This window comes from Macaca thibetana, chromosome 20 (assembly GCF_024542745.1).
Source record: "Macaca thibetana thibetana isolate TM-01 chromosome 20, ASM2454274v1, whole genome shotgun sequence".
Taxonomy (NCBI): domain Eukaryota; kingdom Metazoa; phylum Chordata; class Mammalia; order Primates; family Cercopithecidae; genus Macaca; species Macaca thibetana.
Genome location: NC_065597.1, coordinates 11560954 through 11583140, shown reverse-complemented (window position 1 = coordinate 11583140; position 22187 = coordinate 11560954). Strand labels below are relative to the sequence as shown.

The window sequence follows — 22187 nt, the reverse complement described above, 5'->3', positions numbered from 1 at the left end:
CCTAGGAGGTTTGAAGGGCAGCTCCTCTCACCAACCATCCCTAGCAGCTACTCTGGGATACTTCTACACCTCTCCCCCAGGGTCTCACCCAAATGTAGACAGGATGCCACCCCCCTTGCCTTGGTGTTGGCGTCAGAGGTGTTTGAACCAGGGCAACTCCATCTTGAACAGGTGCTGGGTAAAATGAGGCTGAGACGTACTGGGCTGCATTCCCAGAAGGTTAGGAATTCTTATTCTTTGTTTATTTTGAGACAGGGTCTCACTTTGTCACCCATGCTGGAGTGCACTGGCGCCATCACAGCTCACTGCAGCCTCGAACTCCTGGGCTCCAGCGATCTTCCCACTTCAGCAGTGCAAGTAGCTGGGACTACGGGCACACACCACCACACTCAGCTAGTTTTTGTATATTTTTTAGAAACAGAGTTGCACCGTGTTGCCCGGGCTGGTCTCAAACTCCTGAGCTCAAGAGATCTGTCTGCCTAAGCCTCCAAAGTGCTGTGATTATAGGTGTCAGCCACCACATCCAGCCTAGGTTAGGCATTCTTAGTCACCAGATGAGATAGGTCAGCACAAGATACAGGTCACAAAGACTCTGCTGATAAAACAGGATGCAGTAAAGAAGCTAGCCAAAACCTGCCAAAAGCAAGATTGTGACCAAAACCACCTCTGGTTGTCCTCACTGCTCATTATATGCTAATTCTAGTGCATTAGTATGGCAAAAGAGACTCCCACCAGCGCCATGACAGTTTACAAATGCCAGGGCAATGTTCCAGAAGTCATACTTGGTTTTATATGGTCTAAAAAGGAGAGGGGCCGGGCGCGGTGGCTCAAACCTGTAATCCCAGCACTTTGGGAGGCCGAGGCGGGTGGATCACGAGGTCAGGAGATCGAGACCATCCTGGCTAACATGGTGAAACCCCATCTCTACTAAAAATACAAAAAACTAGCCGGGCGTGGTGGCGGGCGCCTGTAGTCCCAGCTACTCGGAGGCTGAGGCAGGAGAATGGCGTAAAACCCGGGAGGCGGAGCTTGCAGTGAGCTGAGATCCGGCCACTGCACTCCAGCCTGGGTGACACAGCGAGACTCCGCCTCAAAAATAAATAAATAAATAAAAAGGAGAGGAACCCTCAGTTTCAGGAATGCCCACCCCTTTCCTGGAAGAGTCATAAATAATCCACCCCTCGTTTAACACACTATCAAGAAATAACCACAAAAATAGCCAACCAGCACCCTCAGGGCTGCTCTGTGAAGCAGCCATTCTTTTGTTTCTTCTCTAATGAACTTGCTTTCACTTTACTGTGTGGACTCACCCTGAACTCTTTCCTGTGCCAGGTCCCAGAGCCCTTTCTTGAGGTCTGGATCAGGACCCTCTTCCCATAACACTGGGGGCTTAAAGGTAACCCCTTCACTAGGGTTCAATCAAGATTTTTCCCCAAGGTGAGCAGCTGCTCTTCACCCTCACTCACCCCAAACTTCAACTGTAGCATGAGGCTGGGAGGCCCCAGGTCTGCATGAGGTCTGACACTGACAGTCAGATGGAAGGCTGTGTGACTTTGGGTACATTACTAAACCTCTAGGCTCCAGCCTCATCAAAGGTACCTGGCCCCAGTATCACCATGTGGGTAAATAAATCAACCTCCTAGGTGCCAGGCGCTTTGCAAACATTATTTCTGGACCTGTAAAGTCAGTGTTATCCTCATTTTAAGAAGGCAGAAACTGAGGCTTGGAGAGAGGCCCTGGGGAACAGGTCCATCCATCTCCACAGCCGGTTCTGCTACAGAGGAGAGGTGGAAGTATCCAGGAACCTGACCAAGCTCAGTGCATCTAGGGACATCTCCCTTGGAGCTGCACATCCATCAGGGGTCACCCCAGGTGCTGGTCTGCGGTCTTGGGGCCTGTGGGCTTGAGGCCTCCTGGTGGACAGGCAGGCAGGCAGGCGCGTGCTTGGGACCACTGCTGGCTCCAGACACTGCCTTGCTGTGCTAGGTAAATGGCCCACTTTCCACACCCACCCTCTAGGCCCTCCCTGCTCTGCTCCCACTGCCTATTTAAACCAGAGGCCTGACTCGGCCCAGGCACAAGCCAGCTGCCGGAGCCAGGAGAGCAGCACTGCAGGCCCTGCTCAGCCGGGGTGAAAGGTTCTTCTGTTTCACCATTTCCTACCGGTGCGTTTTGAATGATGATGCTGAGCAGGTTTGGAGCAGGAGCTGATTCTGCTTACCTGGGAGTATATTGAGATGGGTAGCTGGCTGAGGGAGGCTCTGATTGAATTTTTCCCATTTCTAATCCCTACCTTGATGTGATCTTATTTTCAAAGAGGGAAAAAGTCCGTGGTTCGTGAAAGGATAGGGGGAGAGCATATTTCAAAACAAGGCCTGGCTCAGAATATCAATGATCTGACGTGTTTCTCTTTTCTTTGAGAAAAGAGAAGGGCCTATAATTTCAAGGTTGTCGAGATTCCATTTCCCCTCAGGAACACCTCCCTAAATAGTCAGTTCTTGTTATTTAATTCTATTTTGAAAAAAACATGCAGGGAGTTTTCAGAAGAGTTGGTAGGGCATGGGAGGTGGGGTGGAGAGTGGGGAGGGGCTGTGCAGCTGTGCAGCTGGTGGGGGACAGTTTGGGAAATGTTGGAGGCCAAAGATCCTGCTTGACAAACTTCTCACTCAGGGATGAGAGGTGAGCTCCTCCCCACTTAGAGAGAGGGCAGTGGGGGCTGGGAGTCACACAGGCCCAAATGGCTAGGAGTGGCCTGCCTCCTTTATGTCTAATGCCAGATGCTTGCAAGCCTGTGACCTGGGTCAGGTCAGTCCAGCAAGAGGGTGAAGGACAGAGGTGCATGCAGGTTGTCAGCCAACTGTGAGTAAAGAGGCAGGAGTCCCAGGGACAGAGGACAGACTGGGACAGCAGGTCAGCCTCCGCTTCCCAGCAGGCTGGACTCCCCAGGCTATGGGTGGGGAGGGATCCTGCCAGGTACTTGGCTCTGAAGGCAAAAGCCAGGGTGTCCACATGAACATAAGATCTCCTGGGGAAGCCAGGTCACCACGTGCAGAGCGTAGACCTGGGGGGCTCTGGCTTCCTTCTTCCCACTCTGATCTGGCACCAAATGCCGGTGCTCATTTGGTCCTGGCCATGGCCATCCAAGATCTTGTAGTGGCCCCTAATGTTACAGAGGAGGGAGCCTCTGGGGCTCAGAGGTTAAACGACTTGCCCAAGACCAATGGCCTAGACCAGAACCGGGTCTCATTGGAGCCAGAGGCTTTTCTGTGCAAATTCCTAGTCAGAAGGGAGCCAACTGTTTGCCGTGGAGGAGACGCTCCTGCCAGCACTGCTGCAACATCTTCGGCTAGGGGACAGAGAATGGACGGGGCCTCGGCTTTCAGATTCTTCTGAAACACTCAGTTTGGGTGATTTGCAAAATAAGTATACGTAAGGGATGGGGTGTGAAGAGTAATGGGTCACCCTACTCTGGATGGAGGGGTGGTAAGAGGGCTTTGGGCCGGGCCATGGGACTGGCTTAAGAAGGTGGAGCACACAAGGACAGCCCTGGCTGCACTAGGCGTTGGGCCGGGGGTGCTGAACTTGAAAGTAGAGACTGGGCCTGAGAAGCGGCAGGCCCTGGAGCCAAGGATTCGGCAGGTTAGTAGGAATGAGGCCTAGAACTGGGCCAGGGCTCAGGGAGCTGCCTGGGGCCAGGGATCAGGGGCGGGACTAGCGGGCAAGGGCGGGGACTACGAACTGGGACTGGGGCCCAAGTGTGGAGGGCAGCGTCCCTAGAGCATAGTGCCAGGATCCTTCACCTCAGTCAGCAAGGGGTGCAGGGAGCCAGTGACATTATGTCCAAAGCCCTAGGGTCACATGAATTCCCTCCTAGCTGTCCCCTTCAAAGACCCTTCTGGGTTCACCAAGTGTCCCGCTGAGCCTCCCTTCCACTGATCTGCTCCCCCTTATCTGCCACCAAATCCCTCTGGTTCCTCTCAGTGTTGCTCTTCCTCCCCTAATCCACCCCATCCCAGTGGCCACTGTCCCTCTTCCCTGGCCTGGGTTCAGCTGTCCCCTACCCTCAGTATCTTAGGGAAACAGAGATTGCACAAAGCTCCCAAAGCTCTGATTGTTCTGGTTCTCCTATTAGATTAAACCTGGGCCCTGCGGCTGGAGCTTTTGAATTCACCTCTTCCCCACCCTCCACCTTCACCCCTGCAACCCCTGGGCCCGGCCTGGGTCCCGGTGTCCACGTGGAGGGCTCATCCATCCCACCCTCAGAGTTCTCTCTTCTTGGCAACCGTCCTCCCTGAAAATCCGTCACACAAACCTCAGGCCCCACCCACTGGGGCTGCACTTCGTCCACTGGAACTGCTGGGCACACACCCGTGCCCTGGCGACGTGGAGGGTGTGGCAGTGCCTCTGGGCGCAGGTGGGGCCCCTTGGTCTTTGTACCTGGCTCACCTGTTCTGGGCTGCTTGGTGGCTGTTAGGGGAGCTCTGGAGATTGTTCCGGGCACCCCTGTGAACTGCTCATCTCCTTTCAGGTCTGCGGTGACAGCTTTTCTTCAGAGAGAAGGACAACGAGGTCCCAGTGGCCCCTCCTCAGGTAAAACCAAGGCTTCTGGAACCAGAGGGGTGGGGTGGGGGTGGGCAAGGGAGGGCTCCAAGCCTTTCCTCACGGGCTACTTGTTAGTGTTTTTATAAAGAGATGCTGTGTGAGATTAAGAAAAGGCTCTCCGTGGCTCAAGCCTGTAATCCCAGCACTTTGGGAGGCCGAGACGGGCGGATCACGAGGTCAGGAGATCGAGACCATCCTGGCTAACCCGGTGAAACCCCGTCTCTACTAAAAATATGCAAAAAAAAAAAAACTAGCCGGGCGGGGTGGCGGGCGCCTGTAGTCCCAGCTACTCGGGAGGCTGAGGCAGGAGAATGGCGTAAACCCAGGAGGCGGAGCTTGCAGTGAGCTGAGATCCGGCTACTGCACTCCAGCCTGGGTGACAGAGCGAGACTCCATCTCAAAAAAAAAAAGAGAAAAAAGAAAAGGCTCTCCTGCTTTTTAAAATGTTTGAAAACCACCACTCTGGGGTAAGTGATTTGGAGCTGACCGTCTGGGTCCCATCCCGAACCTGACTCAAGTGGAGTGCACCCAATCTATGGAGAAAATACTAACTCCTTCAATATATGGGAAAAGGATTTGAAGCAGCACTTCATAAAAGGAATACAAATTAAGCATTCTGAAAAATGTAACCGGATACCACTGCCCACTAAACCATCAAAAACTTTTTTTTTTTTTTTGAGACCTGTCTCACTGTCTCTGGAGCTGGAGTGCAGTGGTGCGATCTCAGCTCACTGCAACCTCTACTTCCTAGGCTCAAGTGTTCCTCTCACCTTAGCCTCCTGATTAGCTGGAACAACAAGTACATGCCACCACACCTGGCTAATTTTTGCGTTTTTTGCAGAGACTGGGTTTCGCCATGTTGCCTTAGCTGGTCTCCAACTCCTGGGCTCAAGCAGTCTGCCCACCTTGGCCTCCCAATGTGCTAGGATTACAGGCATGAGCCACTGTGCCCGGCCAAAATCACATTTTTTAATGTTAAAACCCAGAGTTGGTAAGGATGTTGTGAAACACATATTCTCAAACAATCAGTAAATTGACAGAACCTTGGTAGAAAGCAGTTTGGCAATATGTATCAGAAGCTTTAAAATTTACTGAGTAATTCTACTCCTGAATCCATCCCAAAGAAGTAATTCAGACTACTGGACCATTCTCAGGAATAAAAGCAGAAACTAGTGACCCCTGACAGTCAGGAACCTCAGACTGGGAGTCAAAACAAGACCACTGTTAAGAACCCACGCTTTCCCAAATATTGACAAATTAAGTGTTTTCAGGGTTGCCAGGGTGGTCACCAGGCTGGGGGCAGGGAGATTTGGGGATCCAACGTGGTGGTGACTGGATGGAAGAAAAAAAGCGGAAACAGATGACACCAGCAGCTCGCAGGGAGGGAGGAAGATCATTGGAGTTTTCACCAATGGCTCAGTGGGCGTAGGTGACAAATGTAACCTTCAGGGGACTGAAAAAAGAGGCAAAGGTCTTGTTTTGTGGGAATTGAGGGGGAAGGACAAAGACAGTGTAGGGAATGTTACTCTTCCCCCAGAACTTGTCCTGGAAGTAAGGGTGGTGCTTGATGCTGCTCATTTACATGTTTCTGGGTATGTTTACATATCTCTTATATTCAGCCTTGGCAAGAAAAGTAGGGAGAAAAAGGAAATTGGAGTCAGGTGACTTGGCTGCACCTCTCAGGGACTGCCATTTACCTCTCTGAGTCTCCATTTCATCTGTAAGTGGGGCCAGCTGTACCCATTTGGAGTAGTTATGTGGGGTAGTTGTGCAGTGTACAGCTGAACCCCCAGTGTGAAAAACATATTCTCTGAGGTATGTGCTGGGCAGCGCCTTCTCCGATGTCCCCAAGAGGCGGCTCCGTTACTCCTGCCTTTCTGATGCTCATGTCTAATCTCCCTCTTGTCTTTTTGCCATGGACTGGTTCATAGCTGTGTCCCCGCTACAGCAGGGAGAGAGAAAGGAAGGCAGGGAGGGAATGAGTTTGAGGTCCCAAGCAGGCCGCAGGTGGCCTCAGATGAGCCCACACTGGCTGCAGCTCCAGGTCAGCAGGGGGCAGGGCTGCCGCTTGTTCTCAGTTGGCAGGGGTTCCTATTATCTGCCCACTCTACACACAGCTAGGGTCAGGTGGTGGAATAAAATACTGAGTGCTTGCGGGGGGAGTGGGGGGCACAAGCTTTGTTCTCCTCATGTGGCCTCAGAGTTAGAAAATAGAACCCTCATTTGCTGGGACTGGAAGTTGGGATGGGTGGGCAAGCACCTTACCCCCCAACCCCAGGGCTCCACATGGGCAGGGTCCCTGGTCCTGTAGAGACAACCCACAGAGCCACACACACAAGGCCGTCCCTCCTTCTGCTTTGAAGGATGGAATTTGCTGACATAGCTTGAGCCTCCTGTCTCTCGGTTCTGTTTCTAGCTTGATAGATCTGAAGGTGTCAGATCTATCAGGGGCTGGTTACCTACCTTTCTAGTATGCAGACTGCAAGCTTGAGCAATACATTCTCAGAAACACTCAGCTATCAAGACAGAAAGGGCCTGTTTGACCTCAGCCTAAGGTCCTCTAGTCATCCCAGGGGCCATGGGATGGCTGGCTGAGTTTTGACAAAGGGATCATCTCTGTGAATCTTGAACCCTGAGCTCCTCGGCTGAGTCCACATTCCTTCACACAGATGACAGCTGTCAGGGAACAGCCCCGACAGAAGTGTGGAAGCCTGGAAGGGCAGAGTTGGGGATTGCTCGTGTCAGGGCCCCTGGAGCTCCAGGAGCAAGAGGAAACAGAGCAATCAGGCCACCTGCCCTTCCCTGCCTAGGTGCCTGGGCAACCTCCTGGAGTCAGCAGGCACTACTGAAGGGCCACAGGTGAGCAGTGTGGTATGACGTGTAGTTTAGAAAGACCCCACCAGCTGCCGGGTGGGCCAGACCAGGGAGATCAGGTGGAATCTGTTGCAGTGTCTAGGTTGAAGAGGGCGAGGCCTGAACTGGGATATGGCTGTGGGAATGGATCCAGGGGACTAGAGGGCAGAGTTGTAAGCTGGGAAGAGGAGACAGGGTATGGAGGAGATCCAGGGCCCAGAACTACTTGGGAGACAGAACTGTATGTGGGGAAGTCGGGGGAGGAGGAGTAATAAACTTCTAGAGGAAGATGTAGAGTTGTCAATCAAATACATGTGGACAGAGATCAGGAGATACCTGGGCTGGCTGTCCCCTGGAAAGAGGTGACCCACAAGGGATCAGCCAAGAAGGGAGGGAAGAGGCAAGAGAAAGTCCAGCCCCTAAGGAGCGGGCAGGGGAGGGGCTCTGAGGGATCCTCCAAGGGCCCTCAGAAGGAGCAGTCCCATGGTGCGGGGACATATCCAGCCCTTCTGGAGTGCAGGATACAGATGCAGCCGGCATGCTCTGAGCAGAAGGGATGACTTGAGCCAGCTTGCTCTGCACGGTGTAGGTGGGATACTATCCGGACAGGCTAAGCATTTAAGTTAAACAAACCTGGCTGGGCGCAGTGGCTCAAGCCTGTAATCCCAGCACTTTGGGAGGCTGAGACAGGTAGATCACCTGAGGTCAGGAATTCGAGACCAGCCTAACCAACATGGTGAAACCTCATCTCTACTAAAAATACAAAAAAAAAAAAAAAAAAAAAAAAAAACAAAAAATTAGCTGACACATGCCTGTAATCGCAGATACTTGGGAGGCTGAGGCAGGAGAATCGCTTGAGCCTGGGAGGCAGAGGTTGCAGTGAGCAGAGATTGCACCATTGCACTCCAGCCTGGGTGACAGAGCAAGACTCCCTCTCCAAAACAAAAAACAAAACAAAACAAAAAAAACCTAACTGGGGGCAAACTAAGTGAATGCAGGGGATCCTCCCCTCGGGCCCATGTTCCCCAGCTGCCCCTCCTGGAGGACGCCTCCTTGTCTGCAGTCAGTGATCCGGTAGTCATTACAGTCCTCAAAGGCATGGCCCTGGCAAGGCAGGATTCCCTAAGTGGCTCCACCTCCCTGAATCCACCCTCAGTTCCCTTTCTGTCCCACCACCACACCTGTTTCTCCCTTGCGCATGGCTTGCTCCACCCAATACCCACAACCTTCCTATCTCCACACTCTCCCTAGGAGACACCCCACCCTCAACTATACACATCTAATAGGCAAAGTCTCTGCTGCCAGAAACCCTAGGCCCTTTCCGTGCAATACTCTGAGCAGCCACGGTGCTGCATCTGACTCGCCCAGTGCCCCCAGCCTCCCTGCTTACCAGCTGCTGCCCAGCACTGCCCCTGCCAGCCCTGGGTACACTGTCAGCCAGTCAGACCTGGCAGTGTCTCGCCAAGCCGGGCCTCTGGGCTCTGACACTATCTGAGCCCACCTCAAAGGACCCCCAGTGCTGCCTCCTGCCCCTTCCCTGCAGGACTCACTTGGCCCCTGTGACCAACCCATACCCTGACCCCTGGCAGAGGTTTCTGGTGGATTTACTTCTCCACGTCTATGGATTTACTGTGCTACCTGTGTCACCAAAGCAACCGCTTCTCTGAGCAGAAAGAGTTTCCACTACAAATTAAAAGATTAAGACTCAGCTCACCTGATGTTTCGTGGTGCTAGAGGAACTTGGGTAGGTAGGAATGGACTTTTTTAGGCCACATTGTGGGGGTGTGGAGTGAGTCTTCTGCCTGGCCTGGATTCAGGACAAAGGAACATCATTATTGCTTCATTATCCTTGAGAGCAGGAAGAGTTGGATTGGATTGGAGGGTAGATCTGGCTGCATTCTTGGGAAACTGCGAGCTGTCCATAATGAGGCTTGTTTTCAGCATCAAGTAAATTGACTAATTACACAGCCAATCAGAAGCTGTCCTCTGTTGGTCAGGATGGGATGGGTCACGCGGTGGTTATAATCTAAGGTTTTCTTCTTGCCCACATTACATGTGGGTTAGCTAGGGCCCTGCTCGTGTCTCTTCACCCTGGACTGAGGCTGACGGAGCAGCCACCATCTCCAACACTGCAGGTCAATGTGGCAGAGGGAGAGAGCTCTGGAAGTTTCCACATCTACTGTTTAAGTACTTAAGCGCAGCAATACCCGATATCACGTTCACTCACAGCTCATTGGTCAGAACTCATCACATGATCCCACCCAACCACCAGGGGACCAGGAAGTGCAGTCCTACCTCTTGGCTGGACATCAGGTTCCAGGTGCTCCAGGGGCCAGAGGAAGTGAGGCAAGAGTCCCGTCCCCGGCTTGGAAGTACAGGTAAACTAAAGGGAAAAGAGCTCTGGCCTCCCCTTTCAGATGTACAGCAGCCCTTGGTTGGGCCTGAGCTGGGGCATCCTCTCTCAAAGGGGAGGGTGTTCTGGCTGGTTCTCTTGGAGCCAAGGGCTTTCATGGTGCTGTGTGCAGATGGAGGGTCTTTCATGGTGCCATGTGTAGAGCAGTGGCCTGGGGTCAGAGGTCTCCAAAAGGGCTCAGGATGGGGCCTCAACCCTCAGCAGTGAGGCCTTGCTTCAGTTCGGAAAGCCCAGCCGCCTGGGAGGGTGAGTGAAATGCTGACACCTGATTTTATTTACTCATTCTCACTCACTTGCTTTTTAAGCTCTGCATAGATTTTCCTCTAGGACTCAGTTTGTTAAATGTTCTTTGCATAGAAAACTTTAGGCTGAATGTGAAATGATTCTGTTCTGAAGAATGTTAGCCCGTCTGTTCTGTTTTAGGAAGGTTTGTCGTCTTAATCTGTGTTCTCTGGTGCCTTGAAATGCCTACACATCGTGCAGTCGGCCAATCCGTTCCAGAAGGAAATGCTGTACTTGAAATGCAGGCGACACAGGGTCTACCTAAATCCTAGCATTTGTGTGGACTTGTGTTTAAAATTCTACTCCCACAGAAAGTATGCTGTCATCCCCTCTTAAGTAAAGTATATTCCAAGCCTTGTTTGGCTCATGAACCATTAACATCAGCCTTTGTGTCAGGGAAGTAGGGACTTGACTGGGACAGAAACCTCAACAGCAGAACCTGAGAGAAGCAAGGCCCTCCTGGTCTCCTTCCTGTGAAAGGCAGAGGTGGCGCTGAGGGCAGAGGGCCTCCTGAGGATGGAGGTGGTGCTGGTCAGCCAGGAACAGGTGACGTGACCTGCTTTGGTAGGATCCCTTGCTTTGGCGACTTGCAAGGCCCAGCCCAGGCACAGGCCTCAGCACTCAGGCAGGCCCAGAGCACTTGAGGTTGGAGGCCTTGTCTGGCTAGATGCTCAGCTGTGGCCTGCAGCCTCCTGACTCAGGACTGCTCTAGTTCAGCCCTGGAACTGCCCCAGTTGGAGGAGGTTCCCCATCTTCATCCTGAAGCAAGCTTTTGCCCCTGGCCTCCTCTCTGTCTTGGGCTCAGCCTCCATGAGGGCATAGGACTGGTGGGAGCCCCGCGGGCTTCTGCCCTTGCAAACACTGGCAGATAAGTCTGGTCACCAGGCGGGTTCGTGAGCAGAACGCAGGAATGATAGGAGGTGCTGCCTGGTGTGGCTCAGATGTGGGTCTAGGTGTCAGCCTCCATCCAGTCATCTCCTTGCTGGCACCCTTTGTGGTCACCAATAGATGACTTTGGAGTGGCAGGTGGTAGAGAGTGGGCAGTCAGGTCTTCAAACTCAGCTGTCCCCCTAGGATGGGGTCCATGCCTTCAGGGCAACTGCCCATGTCACCGTGGCACAAGGTCCTGGACCCAGGGGTACTGCTGTTTGAATCATCACGTTGGCTGTTGCGCCTCTAGGGCATGCACCACACTCACCTGGCTTGAGATTTGCTTTCCAATCACGCCCGAGTTGGCTTCATCTGGGCTTTCTGACTTCACCAGGGAAATGCCGAGGCTGGCTGATTGAAGGAAGGCCCCAGAGCTGCTCACAGCCTGTTCCTATTCTCAGAAATCACACAGTGCAGTAATACCTCCTGTGGGAAGTTTCTTTTTGAAAATTGTATGGCCCTTTGCCTGCACCTGGCTTCTGCAGAAGCCCGTGCCTCGGGCTTGCACAAGCAGCCCACAACAGATGGCTCTGATCACCTCCTGCGAGGAGATGGAGGCCCTGACGTCGTCCCCGTACTGTCCTCGCCATGCACCTGGGAAAGCAGAGCACCCTCTTTGTAAGGCAAACCAGCCTCACGAGGAGGAGACTTTGAAGGCTCCGGCTGTCTCTTCAGGCCTTTGCAGCAAGGGAATTAACAGTGATAGCAAAATGATAAAAGTAAGCATCCTAGAGATGAGGCAGGCACCACACTCGGTGCTGCATGTGCACCATCTGCAACTACCCTGAGACGGTTATTACCAAGGCTTAACACGTGAAGAAACTAAGGCACAGTCAGTTGAGCAGCCTGTCCAATATCCAGGAGGACGACCTGGCCCTGCTTGTCCAACACCAGAGTTTGTGCTCCCAGTGTCTGCTCCGCTGTGGTCTCCCAAGGGATGCTGATAAGGCACAGGCCAGAGGCACCAGGTTCTGCAGGGCCTCCCGGGACTCAGGGGAGCCTCCACTTTGCCCAGTGGGACGTCAAGGGGGAGCCACAGGAGGTTTGCACAGGAGAGGAGCTGATAGAATCGCATTTCAGAAAGATCACAGAGCTGGCATATCTGAGACAGGATCCCTTCAGTGGGAAATGCCAGAAACCAACTCAAAGGGACTAGAGCAAAGACAAGGGAACTGCTGAATCATTCATTGGAAAGTGTGCGGGTTGTGCTGGCTTCGGCTGCAGGGAGATCAGAGCTCAATGATGTCTCTAGGACTTGGTCTCTTTCCTTCCAGCCCTAAGGTCTGTTTTCCTCTGAACTAGATTCATTCTCAAAGAAGGTTCCAGAAGCTTCAGGTTCCTAGTCTTCCATCTCAGATAAAATGCAGGCCTCTTTCCTCAAGGGCCCAATAAGAGTTTCAGGGAGAGCTTAGGGTAGTCTAGCTGGGTTTTGTGACCTTCCAGGTCAGGAGGGCTGGTGCTGAGTGGCCTGACTGGCTCACTGCCCTCGCTGTGGAGTGCAGCAGGGTGGGCTTTGGCCTTGTGGTGGTGCCAAGACTTGGAGCTCCATCCAGGACGTGCAAACAGACACGTGCCTGATTAGAGTGACAGACGTTGGGGGTGGGGGCATGGCTGTGTGCACGTGCGTGGGGTGTGCAGGTCACGGAGGACTGCAGGGAGAAGGAGGCAGGTGCTTTGGATCTAGATGGATGAACAGGCATTTACCTGGCACACCTGTGTCTGTAGGAGCCGCTGCCACAGCACACGTGTTCTTGCCGGACCCCAGACCCCAATTCTGCCTGGGATGTGGCTCTCAGGAGTTAGCGTGGATGTGTCCGACCTGCATCACTCAGAAAGGCATCCGCTTCTGTCTTTCTGTCCTCCCAGCCATGAGTTGACTTAAGTTTCAGCAGCTCAGAGCTCATGTTGCCATGCCAACTCCTCTGCAGCAGGCATCCAGGCAGAAATGGCCCGGCCTGAGCTCAGTGCCGCAGGCGGATGCAGGCACCTTGGGTAATTGGATTGGAGCAATCCACGTGGCTTTTCCTGCGGAAACCAGGGGCCTGGCGCAGCTCCTGTTTAGACATGAGCTTGTGGACACAACAGGGACTCAGAGGAGGCCTGTCTGCTCTGGGACTCCCAGCCCTGCTGCCGGGAAGAGCGGTGTCAGCAAGCATACGAGCCAGAGGAAAGGGCAGTGGAGGGGAGACAGGCCTCACCCTAGTGCGAAGGTGGGGCAACTCCCAAACCTCCTCAATTTTCCAGAAGCCCCCCAGACTCAGAGATCCCTAGAAAATGATGTAGGCTTCCTCATAGAGGCCAGGGCTTGCCTTACCAGCAGAACTGGTCTGGTTTGTTCACTTTCCCACCACCAGATAAATTCAAATTCAAAGCCAAGATCCACCTAGGACCCTTTGCACCACTGTGCAGGCAGAGCCTGTGTGCCATTACACCTGCAAGTCTGTTGCCAGGGAGCTGGCGAATGGGATGGCTGTCTTGGTGCTGGTGGTATTTGACGTCCAGTAGCAGAGCTCCTGGCCACCATGGCTTGTCCAGACGGGACCAGCCTGGCCAGGCCTTATTCCTGGGATCACCCTTCGCTGGTGATGGCAGATCAGCTGCCCTCTGAGCCCTCAGGCCAGCATCTAGGGAGAGGGGCTCTGGCTCAGTGCAGGCCTCTGAGCAGCCATAGTCTCCCACCGTTCGTGCCGTGATGCCTCAGCTCACATGTCAGCAACAGGGGTCTCAGGGCTGCAGACTGACTGCAGATCATCAGTCGCTCACAGGAGCAGCCGCAGTGTGTGGCTGCCTGCTGTCAATGCCACACACCCACCAGGGGTGGCTGGGGCTGTGGCCTCTTGGGTCCTGCCCAGGACTTGTTCACTTCTTCCCCTCACATATGGACTTGGGGTTGTCTGGGCTCCCAAACTCCCAGGGCAAGTTCCCCTCCTACTTGGGTCAACCTGCAAACCATGGAGTTCTCTGCTCTCTGAAGCCCAGTCCCCTTGTCACAGTCAGGCCCAGTCCAGTCCCCACTGCAGGGAACAGCAACAAGCTAGTGAAGTCCAGCAGCTCCAGCCTCAGCAGTGTGACTGATGTCTCTGAGGCTCCTGAAGGCGCTCTGAGAGTTCTGTGGGTGGGCTCCAGTGACCCCCAGAACCGTGCCCAGGACCACAGGCTGGGGAGAGCAAACAGGGCACACAGGGGCCAACCTCAGGGGAGGAGTGATTGGGAGGTCCTACCAGGAGGGGCACAGCAGGCAGGGAAGGAAGCAGGGCCTGGCCAGGTCACCAGCCTGGTCCCTTTCTGTCCTCATGATCGTCCTGGGAGGTGGGAAGTCCTGACTAGTGCAGGGTTGCACTCAGGTCACCCTGAGTCCCAAGCCCAAGCTAAGCAGTGGCCAGTGAGGCTGAGGGCCAGAGGCAGGTCTAAAGTCTCCTTTTCTAGGTCAGGGTTGACTCCCAGGAGCCCGGCCTTGGGGTGCCGTGTGGCCTCCCACACTGACCCCAGGGCTCAAGAGTGACCATGGGGCCTGCCAGGACCCATGACGACCTGGAGGCATTGGGACTCCAACTCAGACCTGGAGAGCATGGTGTCGGGGATGTCATTCTGGGCAACCTCGGAAGCCACACACACCAGGATTCACAAAGGGGACAAACCCACAGATGACTGTGGACTTCAAAATAAGGAACCCTGGGGGAACAATGCAGTCTGAGGTTGAGCTGCAAAAACTCAGCCCACAAGGCCTTTGGGGGTCCTGCCAGTCCCCTCAGAGGGGTCCACAGTGGACTCTGCTTGGCAAAGTTGCCAGTCCAGGGACATGGAAGCAGAGAGCGGGGGCACGGAGTCCCCCACGTGGAGATAGAACCTGCACCGGGCCCACTCTGTGGCCCAACTAGGCCAAAGGAGTGCAGACAACAGGGAGGAGGCCAAAGGAGTGCAGGCAACAGGGAGGGGACAGGCACCGGTGCGGCTGAGCACCGCCACACAGCGGGCGCGGGCCGGGGAGCACATCCTGCCTTGGCCACCTCTCTGAGGACTCGGGGTTTCTCTGAAAAGTTGCCAGCCTCTAACGGTTAACTCTAGTTCTCTTCTTTCATGGGAAAGTGTAGATCAGACTAATTAATGTGTTGTTGCTTATTTACCCTCCTTTCATTTCCCTGAGACAAGATAATTAACCACAGAGCCTTAGAAACCAGCTCCAGGGTGGCGATCCCTTTTGTGTCTCCTGCACCAGCAGCTTCTGTGCAGAGGCAGGGGCCGCACACAGGAGCAGGGCAGGGGGCAGCAGCTGGGAGGCTGCGAGGGGCTATGGATGGGGGACCTGGAGTCACTAGAAGGGGCCTGGAAGGGCAGCAGGAAGGGCTGACGTGCTTGGGTCTGCCACTTCCTAGAGGAATGCTCGTGGGCCACTCATGGCCACCAGCTGCCAGTCACCTCAAATCCCATCAATTCCTGAATAAGGACCAAAGACATTCCTCTGGCCGGCCCAGGAGAAGCATAAAGATCAGGACTGGCCGCTCACTACCATTGCTGGCAGGGCCATGGGGAGCTTGCCCAGAGGGTTTCTGGGGTCACAGCAGGAGAAAGGGGGGCCCAGGGCAGCTGAGGAGAGAGTCTGTCTCTTCTACACACTCCATAGCCCCATCTCAGCCACTAGCAGATCCCAACCCTGATGGACCAGTGTCAGGGATGCGCCACATGGGAGAGCAGGTTTGTGGAATTCCCTTAGGAACCCTTTGATGAAGTGAGTCTGCACCCTCCTCTGACCCATAAGGGAGCTCTGGCCACACTGTGGAATACCAGCCAGTTCTGCCAGGAGGGCAGCATGGTGCAGACAGGATGGACCTTCTCCTCCCAAATCCTTCTGCAAAAGTGTCCTCGGCCGGGCGCGGTAGCTGAAGCCTGTAGTCCCAGCACTTTGGGAGGCCGAGATGGGTGGATCACGAGGTCAGGAGATCAAGACCATCCTGGCTAACACGGTGAAACCCCATCTCTACTAAAAAAAAAAATACAAAAAACTAGCCAGGCGAGGTGGCGGGCGCCTGTAGTCCCAGCTACTCGGGAGGCTGAAGCAGGAGAATGGGGTAAACCTGGGAGGCGGAGCTTGCAGTGAGCCGAGATCCAGCCACTGCACTCTAGCCTGGGCGACAGAGCGAGACTCCGTCTCAAAAAAAAAAAAAAAAAAAAAAAAAAGTGTCCTCATGCCAGAGCTCAGCCTGCACAGCCCTTCCTGCTGGTGGATCCCAGGGTAGGGGTGGATGAGGGAAGAGCTGGTGGGGGCAGAAGCATAAAGGGCCCCTAGACAGAGACTGGGAGACTGGACTTTGTCCCCCAAGACAATGAGACCACCAAGGGGAGAGAGAGGATCAGCTGTGTCTAGGAAGACCCTCTGCACACTGGTGGTGAGCTTGGGGCTGTGGCTGAGGCTGAGGACAGTAGGACAGTAGCAGGAACTCAGGTGAGGATGGTGCTGGCCAGGCTGGGCTGGTGACCTCAGGTCACAGAGATGAGGGAGACTCAGGAACGGCCCTGCTTCATGACACTGGGGTGACTTCCAGGTGGCCCCAAGAATCTGGGCTGGACCCCTACCCTGAGGCCTTAGTGCCAACTACAGGGACTACTGGTGGCTGGAGAGCCTTGGGAGACCCCATCCTACCCCCACTGTCCCCAGAGACAGGACCTGCAAGCTCTCCCTCTGGCCCCAGCTGGTCCAACAGACAGGTGCCTGTGGGTGGCTCCGTGTCCCCTCCTGTGGCTGTCAGTCCAGCCAGTGTGAAGGCAGCCAGCTCCACACAATGAGGGCTGCAGGTTTGCAGGGGGGAACCCTCCAGCTTGGTGAGGGAGAGCGAGTGGGCTGTCGCTCCCTCTGCAGGTTTGATTTATCTTGCAGCAATTGCTGGGATTTTAAAGAAAGAATGAGGGAGTACGTCCTGGAGTCTCCCAAGCCAGATGGCGGGCGGGGGCGGACCTGGACACCCACCAGTCCCGCTGAGCACTGAGCCACAAGCACTGGCCGCAGAGTGAGATGCCCATGTCCCAGATTTCACTGAGGCCCAACGCAGAGCTGGTTTCCCAAGGCTCCGGGTTGCCCGGCTGTGGTCTGCATAGACACATGTGCTGTTCCGAACTGCACCCTTCCAGTGTTGGCTTCAATGGCATTTCCCCTGAGGAGAGTGACAGCCTTGTGAAGCTGCTTATCAGAACCAGATACAGACCCAGCTCAAGTTCACCTTTAGACACTAAGCCCTAGAGATGGTGGCTGCAGGCTTGTCCTGGGCTGACATGCCCCACAGAAACCCCGTCTGCAGGTGGGAAAACAGCTGCCCCCACTCTGGCTGGAGGCATCCAGGTGAACCTCCCCTCATCCCCCATCTCCTGCATACCTGCCAGGGCAAGCCTGGGACTCTAGGGCGCCCCTGTGCGGCCTGTTCTTTCCTGAAGCTTGCGGTCTGCTGGGCAGGTGGCCACATCCCATAGCATTTGTGATATAGAACTGCAGAGACCAGGCCACACGTGGTGGGGATGGGAGCCACCAGTGGAGACACCTAAGCCACCGGGGCAAGGGGTCCAAAGGTCTTCTAGGGAGGGAATTTCTAAGTTGAGTCTTAAAAGAGAAAGGGTGAGTGAGGCGAGGGGCGGAGGGATGGGGAATGGCAGGCAGGGACGGGACACGAGTGAGAGGCAGGCATCCAGGGGAGGGGGCTGCAGAGACCCGCAGGCCTGACGGAGGGGCTGGGCTCCCCACTAAGGGCTGAGGGAGCTCCAGTAGGTGTGAGGCAGCTGTGACACAGCGGACTACACGGAGAACGTCCCTGCAGCCCTTGTGGAGGCTGATAAAGTTGGGGAACTGTGATGCAGTCCCGGGCCAGCACAGGGGGTTCAGCAGGAGTGGCAGGGAATGATGGGGACTGAAGGAAGGCAGAGTCTGGTGACACCTAGGTCCCTGGCTTGGGTGACCATGGATTCAGGAGGAGGTGAAGGTGTGGGGCCAGGACAGATGGCACCGTGGGCTCAGACCCCCCAAAGTGCCAGGGCAGGAGCTGGGCTGAGTCAGCAAGAGAGTGGGTGGAGAAAGAGTGGCCCAACTGCTCTAGTTATGAAAAGTCTGGGTTACACTTCTACAGGCTCCCGGATGGGGTGATGACACGTGGGTCCCTGGAGGCTGGGCAAACACTCCAGATGCTTGTCTTTATTGATTTTACATTCAGCACAATAGATGTACCTGGCAGCCTTGCCCAGGCAGAGTTCTGAGTCTGCTCCGAGACCCACTGTGGCTCCCACAGAGGACCCAGGGTGGGCTTATTCAGGTGGCTATGGGTCTCGACTGGGCTGCATCTTGGAGGACATGAGGGACAGCGGTTAAAGCTTAGGCCAGACCCATACAGCCCCAGGGAGCTTCTCCAAAAGTCACAGGGACTGTCGGGAACTCTGATGGTTCTGGAAGTTGGTAAGACCCAGGCTGTGCTGGGATCGTCATTGCTGGGGGGTTTCTCCCATGGTCAGTGGAGTGGAAACACCAGGCTTGGTGTGACCCTGCAGGCTGGGGCCACAGTGAGAGCCCAGTTGTGCACGGAGGGGGACCGCCCTTCCCTGTGGCCCTGCCAGCCATACTGCCCTCTGCTCCAGGCGTCTCTGGCCCCTTTGCTTTGCCGTTTGTTCTTGCTCTGTCCTTACCTGGCAGGCACTCCGTGACGAGTGGCCATGTTTGTGGCTCCTCTGACCCAGGGTTACTGCTCTCCCGTTCTAAAAACCGCCCTGGCTCCTGAAGGGCTTCCAGCGGCCCCCGGCTAGGGTGGGCCCAGGCGTCCTCTAGGATGCCCTGCCTGCTCCCTTTGCACCCACAGATCTGTACCTCTCTGGAAACCAGGGCTATTTTCAAGCAATTGGGTTACAAGGTCAAGAAGATTAGTTAGGGGCAGTCATGTCACCAAGCTATTCGCTCCAAGAGAACAGCACGGATGGAGGAAGTGGTGTGCTGGGGCTGTCTCCCAGCCACCTGCTGAGCCTGCTGGCTCCAGCCTGGTTCTCAGAACTGTCCTGCTCACACCAGGGGAAGCAGGAGTGGGATGAGCTGGGGCGACGGCCCCATATCTGACCCGCTCCCTTAAGATCACTAAAAACAGTCCCCCTACTTTCTGTTTCTGCAGGGTCTGCAGTAGGTAGGCCTTGGCATGGCCCACCGAGGTGAACCATGACCGACTGGCCAATACTCACCATTGACCAGCCAGAGTTGCATCTCGCCAGGAGGTGACCCCTCCTCCAGCTGCCCCCAACTCCTCGCCCACCCTCGCCCAGGAAAGTGCCCGCGGCTGCCACGGACACCATGTAGTAGGGCCGGCTGCGGCGCCCAGTGAGCTGCGATGGTTTTGTACACGACCCCCTTTCCTAACAGCTGTCTGTCTGCCCTGCACTGTGTGTCCTGGGCCCTCATCTTCCCATGCTACTGGCTGGTGGACCGGCTTGCTGCTTCCTTCATACCCACCACCTACGAGAAGCGCCAGCGGGCGGACGACCCGTGCTGCCTGCAGCTGCTCTGCACCGCCCTCTTCACGCCCATCTACCTGGCCCTCCTGGTGGCCTCGCTGCCCTTTGCGTTTCTCGGCTTCCTCTTCTGGTCCCCGCTGCAGTCGGCCCGCCGGCCCTACATCTATTCACGACTGGAAGACAAGGGCCTGGCCGGTGGGGCAGCCCTGCTCAGTGAATGGAAGGGCACTGGGCCTGGCAAAAGCTTCTGCTTCGCCACTGCCAACGTCTGCCTCCTGCCCGACTCACTCGCCCGGATCAACAACCTTTTTAACACCCAAGCGAGGGCCAAGGAGATCGGGCAGAGGATCCGCAATGGGGCCGCCCGGCCCCAGATCAAAATCTACATCGACTCCCCCACCAACACCTCCATCAGCGCCGCTAGCTTCAGCAGCCTGGTGTCACCACAGGGCGGCGATGGGGTGGCCCGGGCCGTCCCTGGGAGCATTAAGAGGACAGCCTCTGTGGAGTACAAGGGTGACGGCGGGCGGCACCCCGGTGATGAGGCTGCCAACGGCCCAGCCTCTGGGGACCCTGTCGACGGCAGCAGCCCGGAGGATGCCTGCATCGTGCGCATCGGTGGCGAGGAGGGCAGCCGGCCACCCGAAGCTGACGACCCTGCGCCCGGGGGCCAGGCCAGGAACGGAGCTGGCGGGGGCCCGAGGGGCCAGACGCCCAATCACAATCAGCAGGACGGGGATTCGGGGAGCCTGGGCAGCCCCTCGGCCTCCAGGGAGTCCCTGGTGAAGGGGCGAGCTGGGCCAGACACCAGTGCCAGCGGGGAACCAGGTGCCAACAGCAAGCTCCTGTACAAGGCCTCGGTGGTGAAGAAGGCGGCCGCGCGTAGGAGGCGGCACCCCGACGAGGCCTTCGACCATGAGGTCTCTGCCTTCTTCCCCGCCAACCTGGACTTCCTGTGCCTGCAGGAGGTGTTTGACAAGCGGGCAGCCACCAAATTGAAAGAGCAGCTGCACGGCTACTTTGAGTACATCCTGTACGACGTTGGGGTCTACGGCTGCCAAGGCTGCTGCAGCTTCAAGTGTCTCAACAGCGGCCTCCTCTTTGCCAGCCGCTACCCCATCATGGACGTGGCCTATCACTGTTACCCCAACAAGTGTAATGACGACGCCCTGGCCTCTAAGGGAGCTCTGTTTCTCAAGGTAGGAGGCCTCGGCCCAGCCCGAGGACCACGCGCCCGCCGGTCCTAGAGCCACGCGGGCAGGGGGTCTGCAGTGGGGAGTCATCATTGTGGGGGCTGGAGTGGGAGGTTGGAGTGGGAGGCAGACGCGGTCTTTGGAGCTGAATGAACCACAGGGCCCTGGCTCCGGGACACAGTCAACAAGAATGCAGGGATGAGCACCGAGGCTCTGGGCTCAGAAAGACCCATCTGAGTGATCCTGGGCCCGTTCCTCCGATCTCTGAGCCACCATTTCCCCACCTGTAAAGTGAGGAGACGGTGGGAGTGGACCAGAGCAGTAAGACCTGGGAAGGGTTCCAAGCTGGCGTAAGAGTGGCGATGGTGGTCGTGGAGATGGTGGCAGTGATAAAGCGAGGAAGAGCAGGAGGCAGGGCCCCTGTCTGTTCATACGAGGCAGAGAGACCAGCCCAGACCAAGCGCACCAGGCAGGCAGATGGGACCCTCATGTCTCCAGGCCCTGACACCGCCTGGCTCACTGAGGTCACTAGCTTCCCTGGCCTGGACAGCCCTCCCTCCTGGCTGTCGTGCAGCTGCCCTGCCAGGCTGTCTGCCCACCAGCCATGGTTTCGCTTCCATAGTCACTAATTAAAGTGAATCATAATTATTTCTGCTAATTTGGATTCGATTGGAGGAGTTTTTAGGCCGTGGTAATTTGGTCATTATACATTATCTTCCACTGCGCCTGAGACGCTCAGAGTGTTGACTTTTGTTCTCTATCCAAAAGCCGCTCATGGTGCTTCCAGAGTTTTCTGAAGCATCATTTGGCCAGTGGATGCAGCACAGGGCTTTCTGCCCCGAGAGGCAGCAGCCGCTTCAGATGTGGGTTCTGTCCCTTTAGGGTGAGACATGAAAAAGTGGCAGCTCTGCAGGGAGGGCTGTGGCTCAGAGGCCTGCCCAGGGCAGGTTTCCTCACTTCGCAGTTCCCCTCCAGAAGCAACCACGCTCTGCCTGCCCAGGGAAACACTGGTGCACGACCTGGTGCCTGCCAGGAGTGGCGGTGCTTGTCTCCAAGCCCTGCAGGAGCCAGGCAGACAGCAAGGGCCCTGGCCCCCACTTCTGGTTCCTCGATGGCTCTTGTGTGGCTGTGCCAGGCCCAGAGTTTGGGTCCTCTGCTCTTCATTAACTGCAAGGGATGCTGAAATTGAAGCAGCTCCTGACAGATAGATCCAGCGTTCCCATTTTGGCATATGGTTCGTTGGTGTTCTGTTCTCTGGATATATTTTTGTCTCAGCAGCTAGAGTGACTTTCTGGGGAAGAAGGGGATGTGTTGTCAGGCCCAGGGTGGGAGGGTGTGCCCCTCACTCCCACCCTACTACAGGTGGCTCAGAGGCCGGGGCCTCCCCTGCCCCCTACCCCAGCCCACTTCTGCACAGATCAATCCACACATCCTCTCCCCACCTCCCA

The 22187-nt window shown here is 55.7% G+C and overlaps 1 protein-coding gene across 2 annotated transcripts in view; it reads left to right on the top strand.

The window, feature by feature from the left end:
• Window positions 1-22187, top strand: part of SMPD3 (sphingomyelin phosphodiesterase 3) — a 92044-nt gene that overhangs the window by 58890 nt on the left and 10967 nt on the right. For both annotated transcript variants that reach the window (XM_050773336.1, XM_050773337.1), the window contains exons 2-3: window positions 4529-4590; window positions 19210-20745. In XM_050773336.1, the coding sequence (XP_050629293.1) occupies window positions 19423-20745 (1323 nt within the window). In that variant the 5' untranslated portion in view covers window positions 4529-4590; window positions 19210-19422. The remainder of the gene's footprint in view (window positions 1-4528; window positions 4591-19209; window positions 20746-22187) is intronic.